General features: G+C 47.9%; 2 protein-coding genes across 2 annotated transcripts in view; one reads left to right on the forward strand and one right to left on the reverse strand.

Annotated features, from left to right (window-relative positions):
• The window catches only part of LOC119433202 (inaD-like protein), a 239,423-nt gene that overhangs the window by 62,923 nt on the left and 149,024 nt on the right, over positions 1-27,476 (forward strand). The gene's annotated exons all lie outside the window — the stretch shown is intronic.
• On the reverse strand, positions 21,280-23,565 carry LOC119432726 (putative nuclease HARBI1). The gene is made up of 3 exons (XM_037699882.2): positions 22,802-23,565; positions 21,847-22,061; positions 21,280-21,780 (listed from the first exon to the last, which is right to left on the reverse strand). Exons 1-3 carry the CDS (start codon positions 23,381-23,383, stop codon positions 21,480-21,482), a joined length of 1,098 nt encoding a protein of 365 aa, XP_037555810.1. The 5' UTR covers positions 23,384-23,565; the 3' UTR covers positions 21,280-21,479.

The following is a 27,476-nucleotide window of genomic DNA, read 5'->3' on the forward strand; positions in this document are numbered from 1 at the left end:
TATTGGTGGCAAAATGCTGCTTTTGTTTAGTGAGTTATTCAATATTTATTATAAAGCACATCGAATGCTTTGCTCATGCTGCGCATATGTATGTCGAGAAGTTGCGCGCGCGGCAGCGTCTACACGTATTCTACACCGAAGTGTAGCAAGCAGTGTTCGCATCACGGAAGACATGTTTTTCCGGTGGCTGTCTTTAACGCAAGAAGTTAAAAGCGCGTGTTGCGGCATCTGTAGCCGCGGACTTTGTGTTCCGGGTCGCTGCACTGGACGGGGTCAGCCAGCGCTGCTTTTGTTTTCAAGAAGGGGACTGCTTCTGTTCACGTGTGTGCCGTGTAATTGAAGTGAGATACTGCCCTCGATGCCCGTTCTTCTCGTCGCAGTTCACCAAAGTGATTAACCACATTGGTGTGGTTCACAGTGCGGAGGCCAACTTCAGTGCTTTTTGTGGCATCGGCGTACGTACGCAAACTTTTCACCGTACAGATCGCATTTGTACCGCCGTCACAGAACCTTACTGGAAGATACTGGCAGCAGTTTGCAGCACCGTTCCCATGGAGATGCAAGCAATGCAGACCACTCGGATCAAATGGACAGTGAATGTTTTCTCCAGGAAATGGACTCCGAGCCCATGGAGCCAGAAAGCTGTGGCATCCAAGACGAATTACCTAACGATTCTCCCCATACACGAACGGCAAATCGAAACGCTGACTTTCAATGCTTTCTGCAAGAAGCGAAGACTGCAATATGGAAGTTCTTTTTCAATGCTACTGAGCTCCATAACTTGTCCCACGCGGCTGTTGAAAAATTGTTTTCCGAACTGCAGCTGGTTTTTGAGCTCGTAATGAAAGCATATGCTAATGAAATAGCACATGCTGTGAGGGCATCGGGAGCAGCTCGGGAACTTGACCTCCTGCTGCGTTGCTCGTTCGTGCCCGAGCTCTTTAAAAGGCTCGACAAGAAACGTGCCAGGGACAAGTATGCCAAAGAGACATTTCCTTTTGTTGCACCGGAGGAGCAAGTCTTAAGCCAGGGGGGCATGTATCATTATGTGCCGTTGCCAAAGCTACTTCATGTGCTCTGCAATATACCAGACATCGTGGCTCATTTGAATACACCGAAGCCTAGGGACCATGCGCCGAGTGTTTAGAGAGATTGCACAGATGGCATGCTGTACAGAGAGCACCTTCAGTCTCTGATACCAGAAAATTGTGCTTACACGATAATTATTTTGTTTTATACTGATGAGATTGAGGTCGTCAATCCACTGGGGGCCAAACGAGGAACCCATAAGCTTCTGGCCGTTTACTGCTGCCTGCTCAACCTCCATGCCAAGTACAGGTCGAAGCTGCAGAGCATATATATGGTAATGCTTGTGCGCTATGTACATGTAGCGACCTATGGTCTCGCAACCGTGCTGCAGCCCCTGTTGACAGACCTTAACCACCTGTACGACAAAGGCCTCACTTTTTACTTGAATGGTGTCATGACAAATGCCCAAGTGCTATTGTATGGCTTTTGTGGTGACAACCTGTCAATGCACCGTCTAGGAGGCTTTTCATGCTGCTTCAGTACTGGCCGTGTATGCAGGTTCTGCATGGTGTCCACAAATCGGTTATCGCTTCAGGCAAGCGAAAGCATGTGTAAACTACGCACCAGAGAAAGGCATAAACTTCACCTTCAGGCAATTGCTGTGAATAGTGCCACAAACAAACGCCTGTACGGTGTGAACGAGGCATCTGCTCTCCTCCAGTTGCCTTATGTTGATGTCACCCGCCAGCTGCCACCTGACCTCATGCATGATGTTTTAGAGGGAGGAGTAGAGTGTGTTTTGCGCCGCGTTTTGAACTCTCTGTTATCTGCTGCCTTACTGTCCAGGAGAGAACTAGACGCAGTACGCAACTTTGAGTATGGTCCAAACGATGAAAAAAAAACAAAGCAGTTGAAATTAATGCGACATTTCTGACCAGTAACGCTTGTTTTAAAGGAACAGCGTCAAGCAAGTGGTGCCTATTAAGGTTCCTTCCATTAATTCTGGGGGACCCCGCAGGGGCGTCTGCGCAAGCAGGCGTTTGGTGAGTAGCGCCACCACGGACCCGAGCACATGAGGGTTGGACCCTCCCGCGTGTAACCGTGCGCGGCTGAGCCGTGTCTGGGGAAAGGGGGATCCTGGGGGTTGAGCCGATGCCGGGTGTTCGGACCTTTAAGGCCCCCCGGCAGAGGCAACACACCTCTTCGGCGTCTGCTTCACATAGACGGCACCCCTGGGCTGACCCACCCAGGGGAAATCGGCAGTTGCCTTTTCCTGTCCTCCTCTTTAATCTTCGTCTTTCTCTCTCACTTTCAATCTATCCTGTCTTCTGTTCACTTCCATTACTTCCAATTTCCCAGGCAGCTAGGGTTAACCTTGTGTGGGTAGCCAACCTCGGATACTCCATATTTGGTTATAGTGGTGACGTACAGCTGGCGTCTGCAGGTCTTGTGTTTACAGGCCCTCCAGCGTCCCCTTGTTGGGCTCCATGGTGGGTGGCTGGCGTTGCTGCCGAAAAATCCATATATACTTATGGCAAGTTCATTCCCCCCACTATCCGATCGCCGTCTGAAACGAGGGCGCACCGATGAAGTCTTCCAGTTTTATGGTCGCCAAAGAGAAACTTTTCCCCGATTCCATGTGATTCACGCAGAAAAAACAGACAAATCTGTACGAGCAATCTCACCTTTCCTTGTGTCAAAGACTTTGACTGATATTTTTGGACCAGGCTATAAAGCATCCAGGATGGCGAGCGGTGATCTCCTCTTGGAGCTCCGAGACCAGAAACAGTACGAAAAACTACCCAATCTAGTATCATTTGGAGATGCGCAATTAACAGTAACCCCGCACCGTACAATGAATACCACCCGTGGCGTTGTCTCAGATGACGATCTGTTGCAGCTGAGTGAGGCTGAACTCCTGGAGGGTTTCAGTGAGCAGAATGTCATCAATGTAAAACGGATTAAAATGAGGCGAGATGGCAAAGAACTCCAGACCAGGCATCTGATACTTACTTTCAACTCAAGTGTTCTGCCCGAGTCTATCGAGGCCGGGTACATCAAGCTTCGTGTTAGGCCATACGTGCCAAATCCTCTTAGATGTTTCAAATGCCAGCGGTTCGGCCATAGTTCCCAGAACTGCCGAGGCCGCCAAACTTGTGCGAAATGCAGTAGTCATGAACACTCCTCTGAGTCATGTGAAAGCTCTCTACATTGTGTGAACTGTGATGGGGAGCACGCCGCATACTCGCGGTCGTGCCCATCCTGGAAAAAAGAAAAGGAAATAGTGACAATTAAGGTAAAAGAAAACATAACTTTCAAGGAGGCACGCAGGCGGGTATTGCACCTGCCGAAAACCAGCTTTGCCGAAGTGGCGCGTCAGGGGGCAGCGCCACAGCGGCTTCCGGCGGCTGTCCGGCTCACACACAGTGAGCTGCCAGCGACGCCATCCGCCCTCTCGGCGGCTGCAGCTAGCGCTGCTCCGCCACCCCAGCAGAAGGGGCCATCAACCTCCGCGCTGGTGGCCTCCAAGGTCTCGTCCCTCGAGACGAGGCCTTCACCGCGAACAAACCGTTCTCAAGAGCGGGTGTCCAGCGCTCCGCAAGAGCCGATGGACACATCTTCCAGCCAGACGGCGCAGCCAGCGCCAAAGGAGCGGCGAGAATCTCTCGACCGCTCCAAAAAAGAAAAAGCCCGCATCACAGGGCCCGACAAGGGCTCTGTAAGTTAAGTTAGTGTTTTCACACGAGACACACAGCACAAACATTGTCTGCAACATGAACACACAGATACTACAGTGGAACGTCAGAGGATTACTTCGTAACCTCGACGACATCACAGAACTCATACATAAATTTAATCCGAAGGTGCTGTGTGTCCAAGAAACACACTTAAAGCCTACACAGTCCAACTTTCTGAAGCAATGTGCCATTTTTCGTAAAGATCGTGACAACGCTTTTGCCTCGTCCGGAGGTGTAGCCATAGTTGTAAATAAGTCTATTGCCTGCCAACATTTTGCCCTACACACGCCTCTAGAGGCTGTATCCGTGCGAGCAATTTTATTCAACAAGCTTATAACCATTTGCTCCATTTACATACCACCCAACCATCACCTGAGTAAAACGGAATTTTACAGCCTCATCGACCAGCTCCCAGAACCATACATTATCACTGGTGATTTTAATGCTCATCATACTCTTTGGGGAGACTCGCGATGCGACGCGAGAGGTCGGCTCATCGAAAACTTCCTTGTTAACTCCGGTGCGTGCCTGTTCAATAAGAAGGAACCAACATACTACAATATCCATCATAGTTCATATTCATCAATAGACCTGTCAATTGGCTCTGCCTCACTTTTCCCTGATTTAGATTGGCATGTAATTAAAAACCCATTCGGAAGTGATCATTTCCCAGTAACCCTAAACTTAGTAACCGAACATGACTCTCTTCCTCATGTCCCTCGCTGGAAACTGGCCTCAGCTGACTGGGAATGCTTTAGGGAATCCACGTACTTATCACGAGATTTTATAAATAATTTTACTATAGATCATGCCGTATCATATTTTACTGCTTTTATCATTGACGCCGCTGAGAAGTTCATTCCTCAAACAAGTGGCACTTCATTCAAAAGACGGGTCCCCTGGTGGAATAACGATTGTAGACAGGCACGAAGGAAACAAAATAAAGCTTGGGGCAAACTACGTGAATGTCCTACGGCTGAAAACCTAACAGAATTTAAACATGTTAAGTCCCAGGGAAGAAGGACACGAAGACAGGCTAAGAGGGCAAGTTGGGAGAGGTTTCTCTCAGGTATCAATTCCTATACTCAAGAGGCAAAAGTATGGGACAGGCTAATGAGGCTAAAGGGAAAAGAAATCCATCCATTGCCGCTAGTGAACGACGAAGCGAACAGCTTGCAAGACCAAGCTGACGCTCTTGGCGAACACTTCGAGCGCGTGTCCAGTTCGAATAATTATTCTGACGCATTCCTTAAACACAAACAAATCGCAGAACGCAAGGCTATTGACCGTAAATGCAGACAGAATGAACCCTATAACATGCCATTTAACATCGCCGAATTGAGAGCCTCCTTGACTGCCTGTCGGAGCTCTGCACCTGGACCCGACAGGATCATGTACGACATGATTAAACACATTCACAGTGATACTCAAATAACGCTACTCGCACTTTTCAATGCTATATGGGCTGCCGGATACCTACCTACTGCATGGAAAGAATCCCTTGTCGTTCCGATTTTAAAACAAGGTAAAGACCCCACATTAGTAACAAGTTACCGCCCAATAGCCCTCACAAGTTGTATCTGCAAACTCTTCGAAAAAATGATAAACCGTCGCCTTTTACACTTCCTTGAGTCAAACAAAATTCTTGATCCATATCAGTGCGGCTTCAGAGAAGGACGGTCTACAACCGACCATCTCGTGCGCATCGAAGCAAACATTCGTGATGCTTTCATACATAAACAATACTTCTTATCCGTGTTCCTCGATATGGAAAAGGCGTACGATACGACCTGGCGTTACGGAATCCTACGCGATCTGTCGGCAGTGGGCATCCGCGGTAATATGTTAACCATTATTGAAAGCTACCTACACAACCGCACATTCCGGGTTAAAATAGGTAATGCACTGTCGCGTCCATTTATACAGGAAACAGGTGTACCCCAGGGAGGCGTGCTCAGCTGCACACTGTTTATCGTGAAGATGAACACACTTCGTGCCTCATTACCACCGGCAATTTCTTATTCTGTCTACGTGGACGATATACAAATGGGCTTCAAGTCCTGTAACCTGACCGTGTGCGAGAGACAGGTACAGCAGGGGTTGAACAAAGTGTCTAAGTGGGCAGACGAAAACGGTTTCAAAGTTAACCCCCACAAAAGTTCCTGTGTTCTTTTCACTAGAAAGAGAGGCCTGATTCCAGATCCTTGTGTAGCACTGTGTGGACAGCAAGTACCTGTGAACAAAGACCACAAGTTTTTAGGCATTATACTTGACTCTAAGCTAACTTTCATCCCGTACATCAAATATCTCAAAGCAAAATGCCTAAAAACAATGAACCTAATGAAGATTATATCTCACACAACATGGGGCAGCGACAGGAAGTGTCTATTGAACCTTTATAAGAGTCTGATTCGTTCACGACTAGATTATGGGGCTGTAGTATATCACTCTGCCGCCCCAAGCGCACTAAAGATGCTAGATCCCGTTCACCATCTAGGTATCCGACTGGCCACAGGCGCTTTCAGAACAAGCCCTATTGAAAGCTTATATGTAGAATCGAATGAATGGTCACTCCATCTGCAGAGATCATACACCAGTTTCACATATTTCCTCAAAGTACACTCTAATCATGAACATCCGTGTTCTAAGACCGTTAACGATTTGACGTGTACTACACTTTTTCATAATCGACCCTCTGTGAGACGGCCTTTTTCACTGCGTGTGAGGGAGCTTAGCGTTGAAATGGATGTCCCACTCCTCGAACATCACATAATGCCTCCAGCTAAACTGCCACCTCCTTGGGAGTGGCAGCCGATACAGTGCGATATATCTTTTGTAAAAGTTACAAAGTACGCAGCAGACCTTGAAATTGGAATGCATTTCCGTGAACTCCAATCTAAGTATTCGTGTGCTGAATTCTACACTGACGCATCAAAGTCGCACGCTGGCGTATCTTACGCGGCAATTGGTCCCTCTTTCTCTGAATCGGACGTATTGAACCCTTATACAAGCATCTTTACTGCAGAAGCCTATGCGGTCCTGTCTGCGGTTAAACACATTAAGAAGTTAAAACCACAGAATGCAATAATATTTACGGACTCCTTAAGTGTCGTAAAGGCACTAATGTCTATAAGAATACACAAAAATCCTGTTTTTATTGAGCTTTACACACACCTGTGCAATATTTATTCATCTGGTAGACATGTGACAATATGCTGGGTTCCTGGCCATAGAGGCATTGAGGGTAATGAACTGGCAGACAAAGTGGCCACATCAATTACATCTCAAGCAATTAATCTTACCGCTGCTATTCCTTCCATAGACCTCAAGCATTTTTTGCGAGCGAAACTGCGAAACCACTGGCAACGCTTGTGGGACGCCGCAACAAATAATAAGCTCCACTTGATTAAACCACAGCTAGGCTTCTGGCCCTGTACAACAAAAACACGACGAACTGATGTCCTATTCTGTCGTCTCAGAATAGGACACACATATGGTACTCACAATTTTTTGTTGACTGGTAACGAGCCTCCAACCTGTGGTCGATGTGGTGAGAGGCTGAGCGTCCTCCATGTCCTCCTGGAGTGTCGGGAAGCCGAAACAGAGAGAAGGAAACATTTTCCTCTTGCATACAGCTATTGTGTCCCGCTCCATCCGTCCATGTTTCTTGGTAAAGAACCACTTTTTACAACCAAAGCAGTCCTCGCATTCTTGAACGATGTTATCCTACATGTCATAAGCCCAATAAATTCGTAGCGCATCCTCTCGCCAGAGGATGCCGCTGTGACAGTAGTTCAGTATAGCACCTGCCTCCAGGCCCTTGTGGTTCAAGGGCTCTGTTTAGGCAGTAGTGCTTTTGCCAATTACAACATGTGAAATAACTTGAATATCTTCACTCTTTTTTCAATGCATTCTTCATTGTCATAGTAAACGTCATTGATCATTGTCATAACCTTACTACATGTAGATTTTACGCTCTTTACAGCGACTATTTTTAGGCCCCTTTACAGCCATGCTTCATCTAACGTTTTATCCACGCCTGATAATTCACTATTCATGTACCACTGACACGCCATTATCATCGCCTTGGCGCTCTTTGGCCACATCTGGCCCTTGCGCCAATAAACCCTACTAATCATCAATTCTGGGGGATACGATCCCAGAAGGAAATAAGGACTGGGAGCTGCTTTTGCAGTATAGAGAAATTGTGGACATTGTATTTGCACCAGAGATTCCTGCCGAGCGGATAGCATACCTTCATGTGCTTGTGCAGTCATTTTTAACAGACTTTGCTGAGCGATACGGCCCCAGCACTGTTACACATAAGTTGCACTACATGGTGCACTATGGAAGGTTTCTGCGTGAGGTAGGCCCGTTGAAGAACTTCTGGGCAATGCGCTTCGAAGCGAAGCACCAGTACTTCAAAAAGATGGCAGCCTGTGTAAAAAACTTCAAGAACTTTACCTTCACACTTGCGAAAAGGCATCAGCGAAAACTGAGCTATGAGCTACACAGTTGTCAACTCTATGAAGGGCTGAGAACAGCACAAAGCAGGCCTGCTGACTGGGGCATGCTCCCAGAATGTGCCAAACAAAGGTTGCCAAAAACAGTTCATGAGGTACAACATGCGACACTTGATCGACGCAAATACAGATGTGGAAGTGCTTTGGTGTCACATGATGGGGAGTTTCCAGAATTTTATGAAATTCAATCTCTTCTTGTTGCTAGTAGTGAGCTGTACATCCTCACAAGTACCCGGCTTATTGACCACTTTGATCGACACAGGTTTTGTTACTGTTTTAAGAGGTCTCAGGAAAAACAGCTACACAGAGCAACAGCAGAAAAGTTTGAGTATTGCCTACTGGACTTGTACAAGAATGAGTTTATTGTCCCAAAATGGGAGGTTTGGTGAGCAATATGAATGAGCAAATGCAAAGTGGCCGCTCTGCCTGTAGTGCACGATACACTGCAAAGAATAAACAGTTCTTAGAGCTATTTTATTATTGTCATAATGTATTTTAGAGCGAAAGCCCTGCTACGCCATGTCTCGCAAGGTCATTCATCGTATCGCAATGATCTTAAGCCGCCGGAGCGCAAGTGTGGCAGGTGTGACGTCACACCACGTGATCTGCTGCGGAGAGGCGTCGCAGCGGCACTCGCCCGGAGCCTCGCCACTGCATTACCACGTGGTTAGGCAAGGGTTTAACGGCTGCTTTGCCTGTGCTTGGTCGCTCAGTCTCGCCATGGATGGCGCGCCGGCTGGGCCGTCTGTGCTTGCGCTTCAGCGCAAGCGACATGCTGAATCCAATCATCCACTAGATATAGCTAGACGGCAGGCTGCGAAATCTCAAGCAAAGGCAAAGTTGGCTGCTGAAACACCGGAGAAAAGGCTCTACTAGCACGTTAGTAGAGAAGCTTACCAAGTGTGGAAGTGGGCATTAATGCAACACTGTGTGCATATAGTCTGCAAAGCCAAGCCAAACAGACCTTTCGCCCGTGATAACTAGGTTTACAACAGTTAAACCTCAGCCAATTTTCTGTGATCACCATTGACTGAGATGCTCTTTTTTTCGATCGTTGGAACCTTGCCGTTCTTCATATTCAACCCATGCACAAAGGTGTTTGTATACCTGTTGTATACTGTGGAAGATAATGTGAACCTCCTATCTTGATTGACAGCTTTCTGGTGTATGCATCTGTGTAACACGTATTCTGCCCATAAATGCTGCAGTATTTGTATGTAGCCAGTGATTCTTTCCTGTGATAAAACGTCGTGAAAACAATTCCTGCCTGTTGTGGCTCTAATTATTGGAGGCAACTTTGTAGTGAAATGGCATTACTTTTCTAAGTTGCTATGGTGTGCCAAACATACGAAGAAGTGTAGAAATTAATGAGTTGTGGAGACACCTCATGGATGGATGGATGGATGAGGCTGAACCCTTTAAATCGGGCGGTGGCACACGCCACCTGGCCGTGACTAGTAACATATTTTGTACTTCGTGCAGGGTGAATTTTCACCCTTGCCTTGATTTTAGCCACCAATCAGATAACGTCCGTTTCGTTATTTCTACCCGCTTAAAGTCTATTTTGCCTCCACTGTCCCTGAACCCCAATGCTTTGAAAACATTGCAATATAGGGTTAAGCCCTTTACAGAAAGGTATCAGGTGTTAGTCGTTTTCTCTTCTCCACACGCACCACACAATGTGTCTAGTACCTTGGTACTTGACTCGGTACATCTTAATCCGCAATACTCCCGTCCTGGCTTCAAACAACAAAGAGCTTCCCCTACTCAGCCCCATTGTTTATCCACACTCCAAGATATTTGTACTTATCCACTACATCCCATGTAACCTCCTGTATCCCATGCTCGCCCTGGTAATCATTAAAAATCATGACTGCAGATTTTTCTTCACTAAACTTCAAACCTAAGCTATCTGCCTCTTTACCACAGATGTCCATTAATCCCTCCAAGTCTTCCTTGTTGTCAGCCATAAGTACAATGTCATTTGCATACATCAGTCAAGGTAGTGACTGTTAAATCCATTCTCCTTGCTTGAAAAAGGAAAGGTTGAAGCCAAGTCAGCTCCTCTCTAATTTGGTCTCTAATCCTTGTAAATACAGCATGAACAACAAAGGTGACAGAGGGCAGTGCTGCCTAAGCCCCTGCTGTATCTCTGTAGGCTCAGGTACCTTTTCTTCCATTTTATAAGTACCTTGTTACTTTTACAGATATCTTTTAAAAGATTACTTACTCTATCTTCCACATCTAGAGTGCCCAGTATACCCCACAAATCCTTTGGGATTTCACTGTCATAAGCTCCCTTGATATCCAGAAATGCAAGCCGTAGGGGCCTGTGTTCCTATTCTTTTATTTGAATGCACTGTGTCAATGAGAACAGATTATCTTCTAACATCCTTTGTTTCCGGAATCCATATTGTAGTTCCCCCAGCACCTCCTCGCCCTTCACCCATGCCTGCAGTCTGTCCTTTATAATCTGCATCAGCACCCTATAAAGCGCTGAAGTCACTGTTATGGAACGGCAGTTGTTTATGTCGGCTTTGTCCCCCTTTCCCTTATATATCACGCTCATCTTGCTTAGTCTCCACCCGTCGGGGGCTTTACCGTCCATTATAATTTTGCTCACTACCTCTCAGTGCTTTCTTAGATTTTGGGCCCAATGTCTTTATTAACATAATTGAGATGCCATCAGGACCTGTCGACGTGCTTCTAGGAACCCTCTTCTCTGCCCTTTCCCACTCGCTTTGCTCAAGTGGAGACACTGCATTAACCGGTTTATCCTGACCTGATTGAGCACACGCTACGTTCCGTTCTTTAAATGTTTCCGTCATCATTGTTCTTAAATGTTCCATTGCCTCATCTCCCTCTAACCGAACACCTCGAGCTGTGACTATAAACCTCTGCTCTAGGCTAGTCTTATTACTCAAGGAGTTGAGATGTTTCCAAAATTTGTTCGCTGCTTTCCTATCTTTTTTGTTTACTTCTGACAACCACTGGGTCCCCTTTCTTCTAATCTTCTCATTGATCAAATGGGATGCTTCCCTTCTACAGTTTAAGAAGTTATCCCGTTTTCTGTCTACTTCAGCTTCTGGTTCATCCCTCTGTTTTGAATATCTGTGTTCCCTGGATGCTTTCTGACGTTTCTCTATGGCCTTCTTAACCTCCTCATTCCACCAGCTCTTGGGTTTACGGGTTTACGTCTTCTTTTCTCCCTGGGCCTGACTCGTACCTTAGCTAGCTCTAGCTCAAATAGCCCTGTTAAATTTGCATATGTCCATTCTGTTATATTATCCTCTGAAATTACTTCCTCAATTTGTTGGGTTTCTATTTCGAGGTGCTTTTCAGAGTAAAATATCCCACCTGGTTGTTCATCTTGCCTCCTACCTACTTTCATTTCTCTTCTAAACCTAAGCTCGATACGTTTGTGATCACTACCTAGACTACTGGAGCCATATTCATCTATGTTCATTACCTTTAGCCTATCGTGCATCCTATGTGACATTAGTGCATAATCTATCGTCGATTGCAGGCCCCTACCTCCCATGTTATGTGCCCTTCACACTTCTCAGTACTGTTGCGTAAAACTAAGTAATGCCTTTCACACATATCCAGCATCATGTTGCCTGTTGAGTCTGTGTACCCTTCCTTGTCTTCTATGTGTGCGTTCATATCATCTAGTATAATTATCTCGCACCCTCATCCTAGCTCATTAATGTCACTTGCTATGCATTCTAGCATTTTTTGTTTTCCTCTTTGGCATTTGCTCCTGTCCGCAGGTATACAAAACCGTGGACTGTCTGCTCTCCTGCCACATTCCCTTTTAGCCATAGATGTTCCTTGCATTCCTGTTTGACCTTCAGTCTAGAAAACCCTCAGTCTAGAATAAAATCTGCCACATTGTGCATAGTAGTATGAGGCTGCTATGGGCCTAGCTGCCATATCTCTGCTTTTGTTCTTGCGGATATGGCCATGCTTTTCTGTATTGAAAGGTACAAAACACACTTAAAAATATATGGTGCAGGAAAACAAGCATGAAATGACCAAATCTTCCCTCTGAGAACTTATCTCAGATGAATAAGCATGTGGTCATTTTAGCACCAGCTGATTGGAGGTCCCGCAATTGCACAAGAATAAATCTGTTTACATCCATTGCCTACTTTGCCACGGTGACTATAATAAATAAGGAATTGAAAATAAAATCTTTATTTAAAATTAAAAGGGTGCTAGCAGTTCTTCCCTATTTAGCAACTTCACTTGATATGCTAGTTGCATCAGTAAATGACGCCCTGCTTGACCTAATATGACTTTTAGTAGGGTTAAAACCCCTAATTGACAATATATCTGGTCGTACAGATGGACCACTGAAAGTGGAGGTTGTTCGAAATTTTTGAACTCTCAACAACTATTACTTTGCATAGCCTCGGTGTAATACTGAATGAAAAAGGTAGATAAATGTGCCTGACACAATGAAAATTTAGAGCACTCCCAAAAGTGATGCAATTGTCTGTGTAACATAGTGAGCAATATTTGACTATGGCTACGAAGCAAGTGGAGACTGTATTTGAACTTCTGGCGGTGCGTCGGCACATGTAGGCAGCAGAACCATATTATGTTAAAGCGTTTGATTGCTAATTCAGGGTGCCCATTATTTTATGTTGTAAACCATAGAAGTATGCGTCCCTTCAGTATTCAGAGGATGAACGAAGATATCGTTCATCCACTGAATTTCACTTGAACCGACCAAGTATGCTGTCAATGCTAGTTATATGAAATGCTTCACAAATATTACATAGCTGTGGAGCCCTAATTGTATGCTCACGTGAGGTTATGTCGAAAGAATTAGGCTGACCATGCGCAGAATCGTACCCATAAATGACACGGCACGTCGCTACAAACCCGGGCACGATAAAGCCCCTATATTTATAAAAGTAGCGCCATCCACTTCCCTCCTCCTCCGTTCCACTATCGCGCTCGGCGCGACCAGCGCGATCGAGGCGCGATATCGACAGTGGCGCCGCCTGCGTCGGGCCTGCCGTGGCAGACGACAGCTAACGCGCTACCAGAGGAAATCCGAGGAAAACTTCGATCGCGCCCTGCGGAGACGTTTTTGAGGCGCGATTTTGCTTCGTCAGTCAGTAACTGTTCTTAATAATGCCGTTTTGGAAGTAGCAACGCGACGATGCGAGACGGCGCAAATATCAAGTGTGCAGCAAGCGTTTGCGCACGCCGGATGGTAAACAAAAAAAGCCTTTTGCCCTCGCCTTGTCGGTTGCGGCAACTTAAGGCGCAGCAGCATGTCATCACAATGAAGTTCTTGTCCCTAACACGTTTGATCCGTTTGTGCGTACAGCACTTTCGTCGCACAGGCCCGAGAATGGCAGTCGGGGCGCGCTGGAAAGAAAAAAATATACAAAAGCGCTACGCGAACTTCCACGTGACACGGATTGGCCAATGGGGGAGCGGAGGAGGCTGGGGCGACAGGAGGCGGCTAAGAGAGGGCGAGGAGGAAGCGCCGGGGTGAGCGCGGTGGCGGCAAGATCTAAGAATGGCGCTACTTTTATAAATATAGGGGCTTTAGGGCACGATCGTGGTACCTATTTATGCACACGGGGACGAAAGGCCCCCTAGTTTCACATTTTTTCTTTACTTCCTTGATACGTGTGTTTCTTGGCGGAAGAATCTCCTCTTCCTTGAAAACACAACTCTGCCTTAACTGATTCGTTTATCTGCACTTGACAGCACTGTCCTGAAGGCATACGAGGTGGAGCAGATAGGCAAAAACTGGAGGCGATTGCGCTATCCGGCCCTGGCCAAAATCCGCCAGTGACCGATAAAACTGCGGCGTGAGCTCGCAGTCACGCGCGATGTCGCGGTATATATAGGTTAGCGAGATCCCAGTAGCAATCTCAGTCGCGGCTTTCGCTGATCGAGATGCTATAAACAGTCGTTCAACACAGAGCCGTAAATGAACCGTCATTCAACCGTGCTTCTCGCTATCGGCTGTTTGTCGCGACGTTGTACGGGGTCCCGCGTAGCTTCGCATTTTATTGTGATTGATGTCACAGTCTATTTTTGTCACAGGTTGTTCGTATAATTGCGCTGACTCGCTACGACTGCAGCTTCAGCCGCTCACGTTTTGTTGCAACCATGCCTTTCATTTGTGTGCATGCGTATTTGTTTGCAAAACGTATAGTCCCTCTACACCAGCCCGCAGGAAAATCTTGCTCGTGAATAGACATATGGGTGCGTGCAAATGCAGGACGCAGCATGCGGCTTACTGCAGGGGAGCAACGGTTGCGTGACGAGAGCAAGCGTTGCCGTTCGTCCTTCCGTTGCTCCCTTTCAAACCGGAAACTAAACACTTACCCCCGTATTCCCAAATGCTCCTTTCCTTACACGTAAAGCCGGCCTTTCGTAAGGAGAACTTAAGTGAAAGTGTGAGAAAAGGTAAAGGAGCGCTTCAAAAATCCACCTTACCACATTTTAAAGGGACACTAAAGAGAAACCGGAAGTTGAGCTTAAATGGTAGATTATCCTTTCACGATCACAGCCATACCATTCTTACTGCAAACAGATGTTTAATAAGCGAGAAAATAGCGAAAAACTGAAGAATAGGTGCTGACGCCTCTTCGAAATTCCCGCACTACGTGATGTGACGTCGGAGATTACAAACGCAGGCCGGTCGCGATTGGTCGAGAGCGATTTATCGCTGTTAATAAAATGCAAAATAAAATACACCTTAAACGTACATAAACAGCATTTTCCAACTTTTTAAACCGTTTCAAGCGAGGAAGTACAAGTTTAGCACAAAATTAAATAAATAAGGAAAAATGGCATGGCGATACATGCGGCCGTGATAGTTTCGTAGTTTCGTTTTTGGTCAATGCATCGTCGCGCGCGCCTGTTCCGCTCTACGGTGTTTGGTTGCGTGTTGCGTGGCTCGAAAAACGTTGACGTCGCGGGAAACAGCCAGAAAATGCCTCGTGTGTGTAGTGTTGAGGGCTGTATAAATGGCCCAAGGTGCTTGATCAGGGGCAGCGGCAGTGTTGACTCGATTGTGTCCTTTCATGTGGCGTCGCTCGGAGAGCCCCGGATCCCCGGCGTTCGCAATGGCTCAGTGCTCTGCCGATGATAAAACGGCAAAAGAGCCAGAGAAACCGATGGTCTGCTCTCTGCATTTCTCGCCCTCGGATTATGTGTATAATATTGCCCTCGGAAAGTATCTTGGCGTGCCCCAGAGGCCAGTCCTTTCTCGAGCAGCTGTTCCCTCAATGCGGCCTTCATCAAACCTCCTACCGGTGCCCCTGCAGCAGCAAACTGGCGGCTCGGTGAGTGCTGAATGTCATTAAATAAAGCCACGAAATAACCATACCGAGTACGTGCACAACTTTCTACGCTTGTTCTGTCGGGAACATCGTCGCCTGGCGGACCGGACGCTTCGCCTCCCATCGACGAAAACGAAGCTCTGCATTCCGCCGGCGCGGCCGGCGGCTCACCGCCATCGCACGCGGAAACACTTACCGCTCGAGCACAGCTAGAGGATCATTTCGCGCTCCGTTTCACTGAATATCGCTGAAATGCAGTCCTGCTTTCCTGGCGAGCTCTTCGTTGCAAGGTTCAGCGGCAGCTACGGTATCCATCGCGGCGAACGCAAACGCAGCGACCATGCATGCAGCCATGATACATCCAGCCCAGCGCCTCGGCCGTTTACGCAAGCGGTGACGTATCATGGCGCATTCTGATTCGCTGAGAGCAATGCAATCTGTGACGACACTGCTTCAGCGCCAAATCTAGGGTGAGAGAAATTGAGGAAGAGAGATTTGGTCTTTGTTTACGAATTTCTCCGCTAATAACTCATATTTTTGCACCCAACAAAAACGGCATGCATTCCTGAAGGTCCCTCTTTTATTCCAGCTGAACTTCCTGTTTCTCTTTAGTGTCCCTTTAAGGGCACCTTAGGAAAGGCGCCCTTATCCGAATAAGCGTGTGACATGGGAGCGAGGCTATGCACACTTTTACGCTTGAATCATCTGTGCATGTCCCTATAATTTATTTTTATGACAAGACGTTAATAAAACTGTGCTCCACCATTCCTACAAGCAAGCACACCCAACGTTAAACAGTCAGTTAGCCCGTTGTTGACGCAACCTTACTTTCAGCTGGCCACCAGTGCAGCGTAGCCGTCACAATAACAGGCTTGCTAAAATTTCACGTCGTGCCTTTTTTGTGTTCGTTTGGTTTGTACCGTCCGCTCGCACATCTTGTTATTTGTACTTTTTCTCTTTCCTTGCTCTTTATTTCTTAGCTGTGTTGCGCACTTTTCTTAATATTAATTGCTAGCGATAAAAGGTGTAATGGACGGAAAAAAGAGGGTAAATTTTAGTGAAGAGGAACGAAGCGTGCTAATTAATCTCGTCAGTAAGTACCAAACGATCGTGGAGAACAAACGGACGGACGGAGTCTCCTTGGATAAAAAAAAGAAGACATGGGAGGAGATCACTGACGAATACAACTGCCGGCCCGATGTTCGATTTCGAACTGAGGCTCAACTTCGCAAATGCTGGGACAATTTAAAAGAAAAAAAAGTGAATAGAATCCTCGACTGCCAGTAGTACTGGCTGCCGCTTCGGGTACGTACAAATGAGCAACTAAAGATAAAAAAAACCCGCACTTCCCCGAAGGGGAGTATGAGGAAGTGCGAAGCACGGGGTGATGCTATGAGGGGGCGCGCGCGACTAAACTGCAAAGCCGAGCGAAGAGACGGCAGCGAGAGAGCACGACTGACGCGCCGGCGCCACACACACAACACGTGACGGCGGAGCGAAACACGCCAGGCGGTTGGAGAGGGGGTGAGCGGTGGGGAGAGTACGCACACGAGGGGCTGTTACCGGGCGAGGAGGGAGCTGTCAACGCGAGGGGAGAGGCGGCGGCCGAGGGTGAGTGCAAACCTAACGGGGGGAGAGGCACACCAGCTGCATGGCGCCGTGACGATGCTGCGAGCTCTTGATGTATTCTGTGCGGCTCAGCCGTGTCAGGTTCTGTCGCCGTGCCGTATAAGTTGCTTCGGTGAAATATGACACTACGATAGCTCGCATCTTGCGGTCGAGGCGCTTTTTTTTTTTCTCTTCTTAGGAAGGCATGTTGCGCTCTCGAGCCGAAGCACGCACTTCTATAGCTTTCCTGCGTGGCCGTGATTTGACCTTGCCAAGTCGAGGCCGGCCTGGGCCGCAAGCGCGCGTTTCCTGTAAACACGAGCTCGGGTCCAGACCAGTCTGTCGCCAAATTTGCTGCTGCCCGTAGACGGTGATGCGTTCCCTGCCAATCCACGCAAAATATCGCAAAAGTAATGACTAAAGCATGTCACGCTCTTGATGTATAGCGCGACGGTAGCCGTCTGCACGTAATTCAGGAATGATTGGGGCATAACGCAAATTCGTGCTGTCTTTTCAGGAGGCGGCTGTGCGCCAGCTAGCCAGCTTACAGACGAGTTGGAGCGAGTTGGGGCTGTCGCATCGCACATGTCGACGCGGGTGGAGAACCCCTTTGACAGCGACCGTGGGCGCCACGCAGTGACACCCCGATCACAGAGTACCCCGAGTGTCGTCACGTTGCTGCAGCCGATGCAAGTGGAGACGCTTGAACCGCCCAATGGTATGTACATTGCAAGGACAGCTTTTTTTTTTTTTTTTTTTTTTTTTGGGGGGGGGGGGAGTGGTTGATCATAATGTGCTGGACGAGCATAGATGTGCAAAGGAGTTGTACCAACATCTCTCATCCAGAGAGGCAACCCTGTAAACACTTAACAGCTTGCATAAGGTCTCCTCCAGATACATGAAGATATCACCAAATAACCCAGCAACTCCCAACTCTAAGCAATCTTGGCCATAGATTTGAAGAAAGCCTTCGACAACGTTACCCACGATGCCATGCTTGTGGTGCTCTCTTCCACCAACTGTGGCACCAAGATATACAACTACATGCTAGTCTTTTTCCAACACCGTACGTACATCCTCAAAATTGGTGATATGACACGTACCCACACCTGCAAAACGCATACCGCAAGGAGCAGTGCTCCTTGCGGTATGCGTTGACCAACACTGTTCAACTTAGCAATGTGTCACATACACATTGCTACTCCTCATACCAGACATACATTACACACTGTATGCCGACGACATAACCATACGGATCAACAAAGGCTCTCCGGGGAAAATAGAGGACACCGTGCAATGCGCACGATAAATGCAGCCCAAGTGGCAGCTGCGAGCATTGGCTTGGCGGGCTCCCTGGAAAAGTCGGAGCTGCTTGTGCACACCACGCACTGGAGACCCCCACCCATCACTCCACACCAACAAAGGATAATATATTCCACAAATGCATAATATCAAAGTACTGGGCCTACACATGCAGCGAGATGGAGTGGGTACGGCCACTGTTCAGCACTTGCTAAAGCAACGTGAACAGGTCTTGAACATGGTGCTGTGCATTCTGATCGCCACCAAGGGCTTCATGAGACAGACATGCTGCGGCTGCATGATGCCTTACTGCTCATCACCTTCGCTATCACGCACCATACATTAACCTCTCAAAGGCACACCACAGCAAGCTCAACAACCTCATTCGCAAAGCCACCGAACTTGTAATGAGAGTGCCAACCAACACAAGTACTGAGCTTCTAGACAAGGAACCATAACACCCTAGAAAAGCTTATCAGCACGAACACAGGCAGGAAATTAGACTGAACAGTACTACATCAGGCAGAAGAATCGTGCAAATGCTGGGTTTCAAACTCAGTGACACCCCACTGTTTGCTACAAGCACGCTCGGCAAAAGTGCTCAAGCATTACTCACAATAGCCCCCCTATCCCGGTACATGGACCCCCAACGAAACAAAAAACGCAGAGAACAGCGCATCACGTACAATAGCAAGTACATTCAACGAGCCAACACATGTACGCTAATACTGTACATTGGTGTACATACCTGTACACAGATGCTGCCATCAGCAACAGCGCTGCAGCCATAGCAATTACCTATCATCACTGCACAATTATTCACACGCACACTATCAAAAAGATGGGACCACAGTGGGTGGAGCTTGCCACCATCATCAAGGCAATTAAACTCACCCCAATCACCTTGAAGAAATGTATCATATTTACAGATTCGATGAAAGCCTGCCGCATAATTCAGAGGACAACTTCCCAAAGATTACTGTGAAGCAATCCACAAACAGCTGCACCCGCCCACTCAGGTGATCTAGATACCGGGGTACGCGGGAATGGATGACAATGAAGGGGCTAACCTGCTCGCCCGAGAAGCACTGCGCTGGGCCCCCTCCATCCCATGCTCAGGTCGAACCTCTCACAAGGCTCCCACAATGCCCACACTAGCACCATACAGAGAACACGGAACACAATTTTGAACTCTCAGCCCACACCTTACCAGACGAGAGGGCACACTCAACTAAGCACAAAGAAACACCTTGCATACACCAGCTAGACAACACCTTTATATGGGGACAAGTAACAGAGCCTCTGCCACAGTGTGGGATCTGTAGTAGTCACCCAAACACTGCACATACTATGAAACTGCGGGTCTCCATTCCCAACACTTTCCAACGCATAGCTCACATGCTCACCTCTCTGCACGAACCGTGAGAGCATCGACATGGATCTCGAAAACAACAAACACTTCACTGCTATATCCTGAAAGAAAAAACGTACAAGGTGGCTTCATGCATATTTTGCACTGGTTAATGCATGCGAGTGTTGATGTTTTGATTTCGTGATATCTTGATTCTGTGCTGCATAGGCTTGAACACTGGCACAACGTCGTCAATTTCAATATTTCTTTTTTTCTGCTGCTCGAGCATTGTAACCTCTTCCTTTGTGTTCATGCAGGGATCATATGTGCATGTTCATGCTCATGGTGTCGCACATGCTTTCATCGTAGTCTGTTTGTAGCAGACAAAATAAATTAGCAGGTTTACTACTTACATTTAGCCGAACAAGTGGCTCACAACACTTGTATGCACGCTGTCCAAACATTTGATGTGTTGACAATGATTGCTCCCTCCTGGTAGCTTCCGTTCATTATTGCACTGTGATAACCACGAGGCGTGTACTTGAAATGCACATAATCCTTCCACTAGTATAGCGCATGTGTTACCTGCTCCGCACTGTGTAAGTCGCTGTGGAAAACAAAGCTGTCACTAGGCTGTAGGGCTTCATACATTACAGCACCGAGCTCAAATCGGTAAATGGGTGCACTGTTGTTGGCAACACTGCCTTGTGCAGTGAAGTATCAATACCACCAGCCAACCTCACCTCTCAGGTAACTAGCAAAGGAGCCAGCTTAAGCAAATCCCAGGAATGTACTCCCATTCCTGGTGTGTGTTTTAAGGATTTCAACAGGGGTAGCCAGTGAATTGCTTCAACTGAATTACCATTGTATGAGTAAAAAATAGAAATAGATGGGCTGTAACGTGAAATATTTATTGCATTTCATAAAGCACATACATATTCACCAATTCTTTACAGTCCTTAATACTGTGAACTAGACAAGGTCCAGTGTCGCAAGTGCTCGTAGTTGCCCACTGTAGTGCAAGAAAAATTTGTGTTCACGCATAGTCAGTCTTTATGCATATGGTGATCATGAGTTGTGTTCAAAGCTAACAATTACAAATGTTTTCACAGACAGCATCTATGAGTGGGATCTCCCTGCAAGCCCGAATGATGAAAGCAGCGAGGTGGTGTGCATCCAAGCACAAAATGGAGCCACCACAGCTGAGGTCGAGCTATCGGCACAAGGAGGGCCAGCTGACCTGCAACCTCCTGTCCCACCACTGGCTTCCCCGTTACAGGCTACCCCACAAAACCCAGCTCCTGTGCAACGCAGAACGCTCGCAAAGAGGGCAGCTGTTGAAGAAGAGCTTAGTGCCCGCCTTAGCAGCGTTGAGCAAGATAATAAACGAAAGACGAGGGAGCACTTGCTCAAGATGAAGCTGATGAGAGCTGAACATGCTCTCCATATGAGGCAATCAAAACAAATGCATGAGCTTGACTGTGCTAGCAAAAAGGCTAAGCTCGAGCTGCTAATGCTGAAAATAGATGCCGTGAAAAAAGCAAGTAAGTAAAATGGCACAATTTTTTTATTTTCAATATGCATGCCCTGTTTGCTCTGCCACATTTTAGGAAAAATATTGCTGAATAATGCGGGCTCGAGTTCTGAAGCCACTCGCCGAGTCAACGGGCTGTGGTCCTTGGGGTTGTAAAGCTGGGGAGGGCTGCTGATCATTGCATGTGTCGGGTGGCAGTTCATCACTTGGACGGTTCCGGCCAAAGTTGTGCAGAGCTGCACATGCCGTGATGACAATGACAGAAGTTGTTGTTTCTATTTGTAGCTTCATATCAAGACATGGAAATCTTCTTTTCCAGATGCCGAAAGCCCTTTCGACGGTGTTCCTGGTCCGGATTTGGGACTTGTTATACCTAAATAAAGAGATGTTACATATCTTCATGTACTGGCTGTATATTATTGTGACCATCCATACACACCTGTACTCCGGGCTGTCTTTGCCTCCAGGATCTTTTAGCGGCGTCATAAGGTATGGCCGGCAAGCATACCCCATGTCGCCGAGGAGTACGCCAGGTACATCCCCTTCCTCATAACGTACTCTTGCATTGCTGTTGTCAAAAATCCTGCTGTCATGTGCAGAACCCGGCCAGCTTGCAACTAAATCAAAAAATTGGAGTTCAGGTCCTGTGATTGCCTGCAAACATTCCAAAAAAGAATGAACATGAATTTTTTTTTGCAGCTGCTGTTACCTGCAGACTTTCCAAGCTGTTTATATGCAGTCTAGTAACAATGTTTATAATATATAGCAGCCGTGTTCCTCTTAAATCTTGTATTTGAACGTCAGTGGATGAAATTAATTTTCTGTCTGAGATAAAAATTGAAGCAGAGATTGAGCTTAATGCAGCTCGCGACCTGATGCACCCGTGACGTCGCACACTTGTATTCTCTGCTGCGTATTACCATTGCAATGAGAGGCCGACGCAGGTAAAAAAAGCAGGACTACAGTAACCACTTTACCGTGCAGCAAATGCAGCGCTGGCAAGCGCTGCAGCGGTACAGCAACTGTATTGCCGTTACGGCTGTCCGGCAGGATCTTGTCTTTAGCGCACGTATGGTTGAGTACATGGGGGGAAATAGAACAGAGACACGTATTTAGCGCCACTCCGAGTGAACACGAAAACAATAAAATAAAACGCGACAGAGACATTCTCGCATTTGCCTCGTCGTTTTTTTTTTTTTTGTTTTGTTTTTTTTTCCTGTTTAATGAACCAGGGTTACGCTGGTAGACAAGATCATGCCGCAAAAACTCGCCTAATCCGCTACGCTTCTAATCACTAAGCTATTTCAAGTAGCGCATCCTTATACTACGTAAAAATTCGTTTTTTTTTCACGTCTCTGTACGCATTCTGACGGTTATGAACATATTGCACTTACCTGCACATTGAAGGAGAAATATCCTTTCCTGTTGCGGAATACCTCGGCGTCGTCTCCGCCTGGACTTTTGATACGCACGTGGGTGCAATCAATGCAACCAGTCACCCTCGGAAACTTTGCCTTGATGTAGAATTGGTGCATGACGTCATGCATTTTCCCCGCGTCGGGGAACTTCACAAGCGCAGGGAACAGCGTTGCGGCAATCATTTTCGACACCCGTGTGACAACACGGGAAACGGTTGGCTGCGACACATTAACTAGGTCGCCTGAGACAATCTGAAAAGTTCCCGCGCCGTAGAAACGAAGTGTCACCAGCAGTTGCAACAGCGGTGGCACAGGGCAACCACGTCCGTCCGTGTTCTGATGCAGCGGCAACATGGTCAGTAGTTCGAGCACAGTAGCTTTTGAGAAGCGGTACCTGGCTAAAAACTCCTGGTCACTGTAAAACTCCATGGGATTCTGGCGATCCCTAAGGTTCCGCTGCAACGGCCGCACAAAACTATACGCTTCGTTGTCCATTTCTTTTGCACGGTTTACAAAATCGACGAACTCGCTAAAGCTGTCGTCGTAGCACGCCGCCATGTTGGATTGGATAAGGAGCCGTTAAGCTACCTCAGATGCTGCCTTAAGGAGGCGCCCTCTTCGTGACCTTAAAGTTGGGCTAAAGGGAGCCGCTAAGTGTAAGGTCTGTTTTTGAAACGCGGTAAGGAGCCGATAAGGTAAGGAACGCTAAAGATAAGGGTTAGGTTGGTTTGTGAATACGGCGGTGAGGCTTTCTTAATGAACTTATCCGAAACGGAGACCTTTGCTGACGCGGCGCGACACGCCAGCGCCAACAAGTTTTCCGTAGCAATAGTCAACGACAGGGGAGAAGAACTCCTCTCGGCAGCTTGGCTGAAGTCCTCCTTGGTCGACGTGGCGGAACAGGCTGCTGTAGCTCTCGCATTACTTGACACAAAACGCCCTACGGTGTACACGGACTCTCGAGCAGCAATTAGAGCGTTCACATCGGGATTGATAGCCGCACAGGCAGCCGGGTTTCTCAACGGCAAACTCCCCTGAGACATTATTCATCACATAGTCTGGTTCCCAGCTCACATGGGACCAGACGTATTTCCGGGTCACCTGAACCCCAATGAGATAGCCCACGACCGTGCGTGAGGTTTCATATGCCGCGACGGGACGGTGTCTCGGGTGAGTTCGGGAGAGCTCGTTCACAGTGATCCTCTAGTTACTTTTCACGAAATCGCTTCTCATTACAGAGGGGATTGGCAGAGTTTTCTCTTCCCCCATCATAAGCTCAACTGATCACAATCTAGCACGCTCCGCATGCTCCATACGGGGTTCTACCCCTCTAAGGGCTTCCTGAACATGCTCCACCCCGACATTGATCCATTCTGCCCAGATTGTGGCATTGAATTTTGCTAATTAAATCACATGATCTGGCAGTGCCCTGTGTTACATGATCTTAACCAAGAAGAAGACTGGACGAAGGCCATCACAGACCCCAGACAAGACGTCCAGCGCCTGGCTGTCCAGAGGACCCGTGAACCAGCAGAGAGGCACGACCTCTCTGTTCCGACATGGGACCAGCCAACGGCTAGCAGGCCCCCCTGTCTAGCTTCTCAGGACGTTAATAAAGTTGTTTACTACTACTACCGACGATTATAATACTTCGCAATGCGACATTTGAGCGCAGCTCTATACGTGTCTTCATTTCGCGATATGTTGACTGGCGCGGGCAATCTGTCTCGTGCGGCACGTTGCAAACGGAGCGAAGTGTGGTGCGACTGACTTGCAAATCGAGAGACCACAAGATGCAGCGCGCGGGTGACGCGAGGGTGCGATTGACAGCAGCCGCCGCAGACAGACCTCCACTCATGCAGCGCTTTGGTCTGACGCGCTCGCCGCATGCCTTATTGATGGCGTCATTGGTGAACAGACGACGCGCGCTACTCTGGCGTTATCTCGGAGTTATTGTCGCTGCAGAAAGCCCCATACACGCTAGCGGAAAAACGCGCGCGGCGCGCTGCCGGCGTTAAAACGCAGCTGCGGCAGAACAGCTACACCAACTGGCGGTGAGCCGCTGCGGTAGTCACGTGACAGCATGAAAATCTCGCCTCCCCTCTGTAGGGGACGCGAGGTATGCCGCGTGCTTTTTCCTTCGTCTGCTGTCAGGTCGGCGCTGTATTTACGTTCTTCGTCCGTCGTTCTCAACGCGAGTCATGTCTCATGACGACGACGAAGTCGTTGCCACTGACCATAATCATGTAGGTGCGCTCTCTTCTGTTGCGGCGTCGCCGCGTTCCAAAGTCAAGGAGAATGAGGCACTTAGCGTCGCCTCCGCGTCCTTGTATTCAAGGTCCGTCTTGTCGTACAGAATCGGATATGGCGCAATAAAGCACGAACGAGACCAAACCAAGCAAACCAAACAAGCGCGAGCGAGAGCCGATGCGAGCGGACAGTAGTACGAAACGAGCGCTTCGGCTGAGGCCGTATACGAGTACGCATCGAGCGGTCAGGCGGATACGCATCGCACCAGTTTCCCGCGCGCACGACACTGAAGGGGCCGCTCTCATTGGTCTCCGCCGTTCGCGACGGGCGTCTTTCATCTCCTGCTTCGCGTTCGCTCTTTCATCTTTCGGTGTGCTCGTTCGCTCGGTTACGCCGCCGCCGCCTCTCTCCGCAGGAACAAGTGCCTAAGAGCTGCGTTCTAATAGTTCCTGCACCGAACGTAAGTCAAACGAAATGCCACACACGCTGATGCGATCCGAGGGTATGCTGACTTCATGGATGTCAAATATCAGCGTTCCGCTTGATACCAGTCTGAATCTGTGACATCGCCTAACGCAAATGTTGTCCGTCAATACAGTAGGTAGGAAGATAACTACTTCAAATTTAGGACCGAGTGTATAGGCGACCTCGCCACCACCGGGTTCCCCTGGGGTCACCATATCGACGCCCAGCTGAGCGCGGACACCCGACCAACATGGGTAACCAAGGAGTAGAACTCCCAGTCTCAACCCGTCCTCTTGCACAAACCTCAAAGCAGCTGGATTACAAGGGCACGCCACGACCCTCGGCGTTCAAAGTTGTTCTTCTGCGGGCTTCTATACGCACCACATGCTGCTGCCAACGTTTCAATTTTCTGCATGGTGTAATCGCCACACATGGTCCTCTTAAGAGTAAGCGTTACGGGTTCAAAGATATCCTCTCTGCGATTGTCACAGAACACGTCGCTGGGCTCCGGTTCACATCGGTTCCGGTTGCACATCGAAGTGCGGTGTACAGATGGTAGATGCCGTGGTCAACGGAAGAGTATCAGCTTAAATACTTCCGGTAGATGTCGGCCCTGTGCTAGTTTTACCTCAACTCCGATAGGTGACGGCGCGAACGGAGTAGGCGCGATGTTTAAAAAGGTATGGTGCTACTATCTTATGCTTTTGTTTTCAAAAGCAATCTATATTGCACTGCTTCGACTGCATTTGCCGCAGTTCTTGTATATTTTGTAACATTACATACCTCCAAACGAACTTTTCGCTAAATGTACTTTTAAAGCTTGTTTACAATTGTGGAAGTGCCACTAATAAGTTTAATGTTTCTGATCTGCGCGCACATTTGCCCGTCCGAGTGATCATTCTGCCGAGGGGGGCGAAAGGTGAGGTCAGCATGACGCAACATGCAGGTAACACGCGGATGTTATTGTCCTATATGTTCCCCATGCATGTCCAATATATGTTCCATTTATCGTTTTATGTTTCCGATATATGTCGTACGTGTTCCTGTGCGCGCCGGTTTTTTTTTTCTTGTCGAAAGTTGCACTACGTGAAACACAAGTGAACTAACTATCCGAGAAAACCAGGCTGCTATCAATTTCTAAGGCGATCCTCAATATTGCGATATTATTCGATAACGATCTTGCCGATGTGGGCGCAATCTAAACTTGACAATCTATCCGAAGTACTTTACTACACGGCGTCTCCGATAGCTTCAGTGTCGCTTTGGGACGTCAACTTCCACGATTCAATTATTCATAATAACTTCACAGTGAGTTGTGGGATAGGATAGGAATAAACTTTATTTGTCCAACGGTTTTAGCTGTTGGTGCCCGGGGCTATAGGCTGCCAGGGGTCCATCGCCGGAGAAAAATCTTCCAAGATCCTCGGCAATGGCTTGTGGGAGATGTGGCTTCTCTTGTCAGTAAATTCGAAGCCACAGTTGAGAGAGACCGCGCTACCGACTCGCTTTGATCAATCGCGGTACGGCGCACGCAATTCACGTCTTCGCTATCAGATATATCATTTCGCCGACGCGAGGCGCTGCATTCGTTGTCGGCACAGCCTCTTTGATCGAGCACGCGCGCCTTTGGTTGTCTCCTGGGTAATCTGACTTCCAGCCCGCCGTCCCTGGGGTGAGCCGACGAAACGAGGGCATATTGACGCCACAAAAGAGGGTTCGCTTCGTACTTGCTATTATACGTTTCCGCGGCGGCAGGGTAAAAGAGAGAACATCTCGAGTTGTGACCTTTGACCTTTTAACACGGCCGGTCTGTACTTCGCTGCCTTGTTTAGCCACTAGTCTTAAAATGACGCTAAAGATGAACACTGTATTGAGCAGCGTGGTCCAACTGCGACTCGGTCGATGGCGGCGTGCTAGTCTTATCGGATCCAATCGC

The sequence above is a fragment of the Dermacentor silvarum genome, chromosome 11 (assembly GCF_013339745.2).
Source record: "Dermacentor silvarum isolate Dsil-2018 chromosome 11, BIME_Dsil_1.4, whole genome shotgun sequence".
Lineage (NCBI taxonomy): Eukaryota > Metazoa > Arthropoda > Arachnida > Ixodida > Ixodidae > Dermacentor > Dermacentor silvarum.

Coding starts and splice junctions, on each gene's coding strand:
- LOC119432726 (XM_037699882.2), bottom strand. CDS start 23,383: ATGGCGGCGTGCTACGACGACAGCTTTAGCGAGTTCGTCGATTTTGTA. Junction 22,062..22,801: donor ATTTCTCCTTCAATGTGCAG/GTAAGTGCAATA, acceptor GAATGTTTGCAG/GCAATCACAGGACCTGAACT. Junction 21,781..21,846: donor AAAGACAGCCCGGAGTACAG/GTGTGTATGGAT, acceptor CTCTTTATTTAG/GTATAACAAGTCCCAAATCC.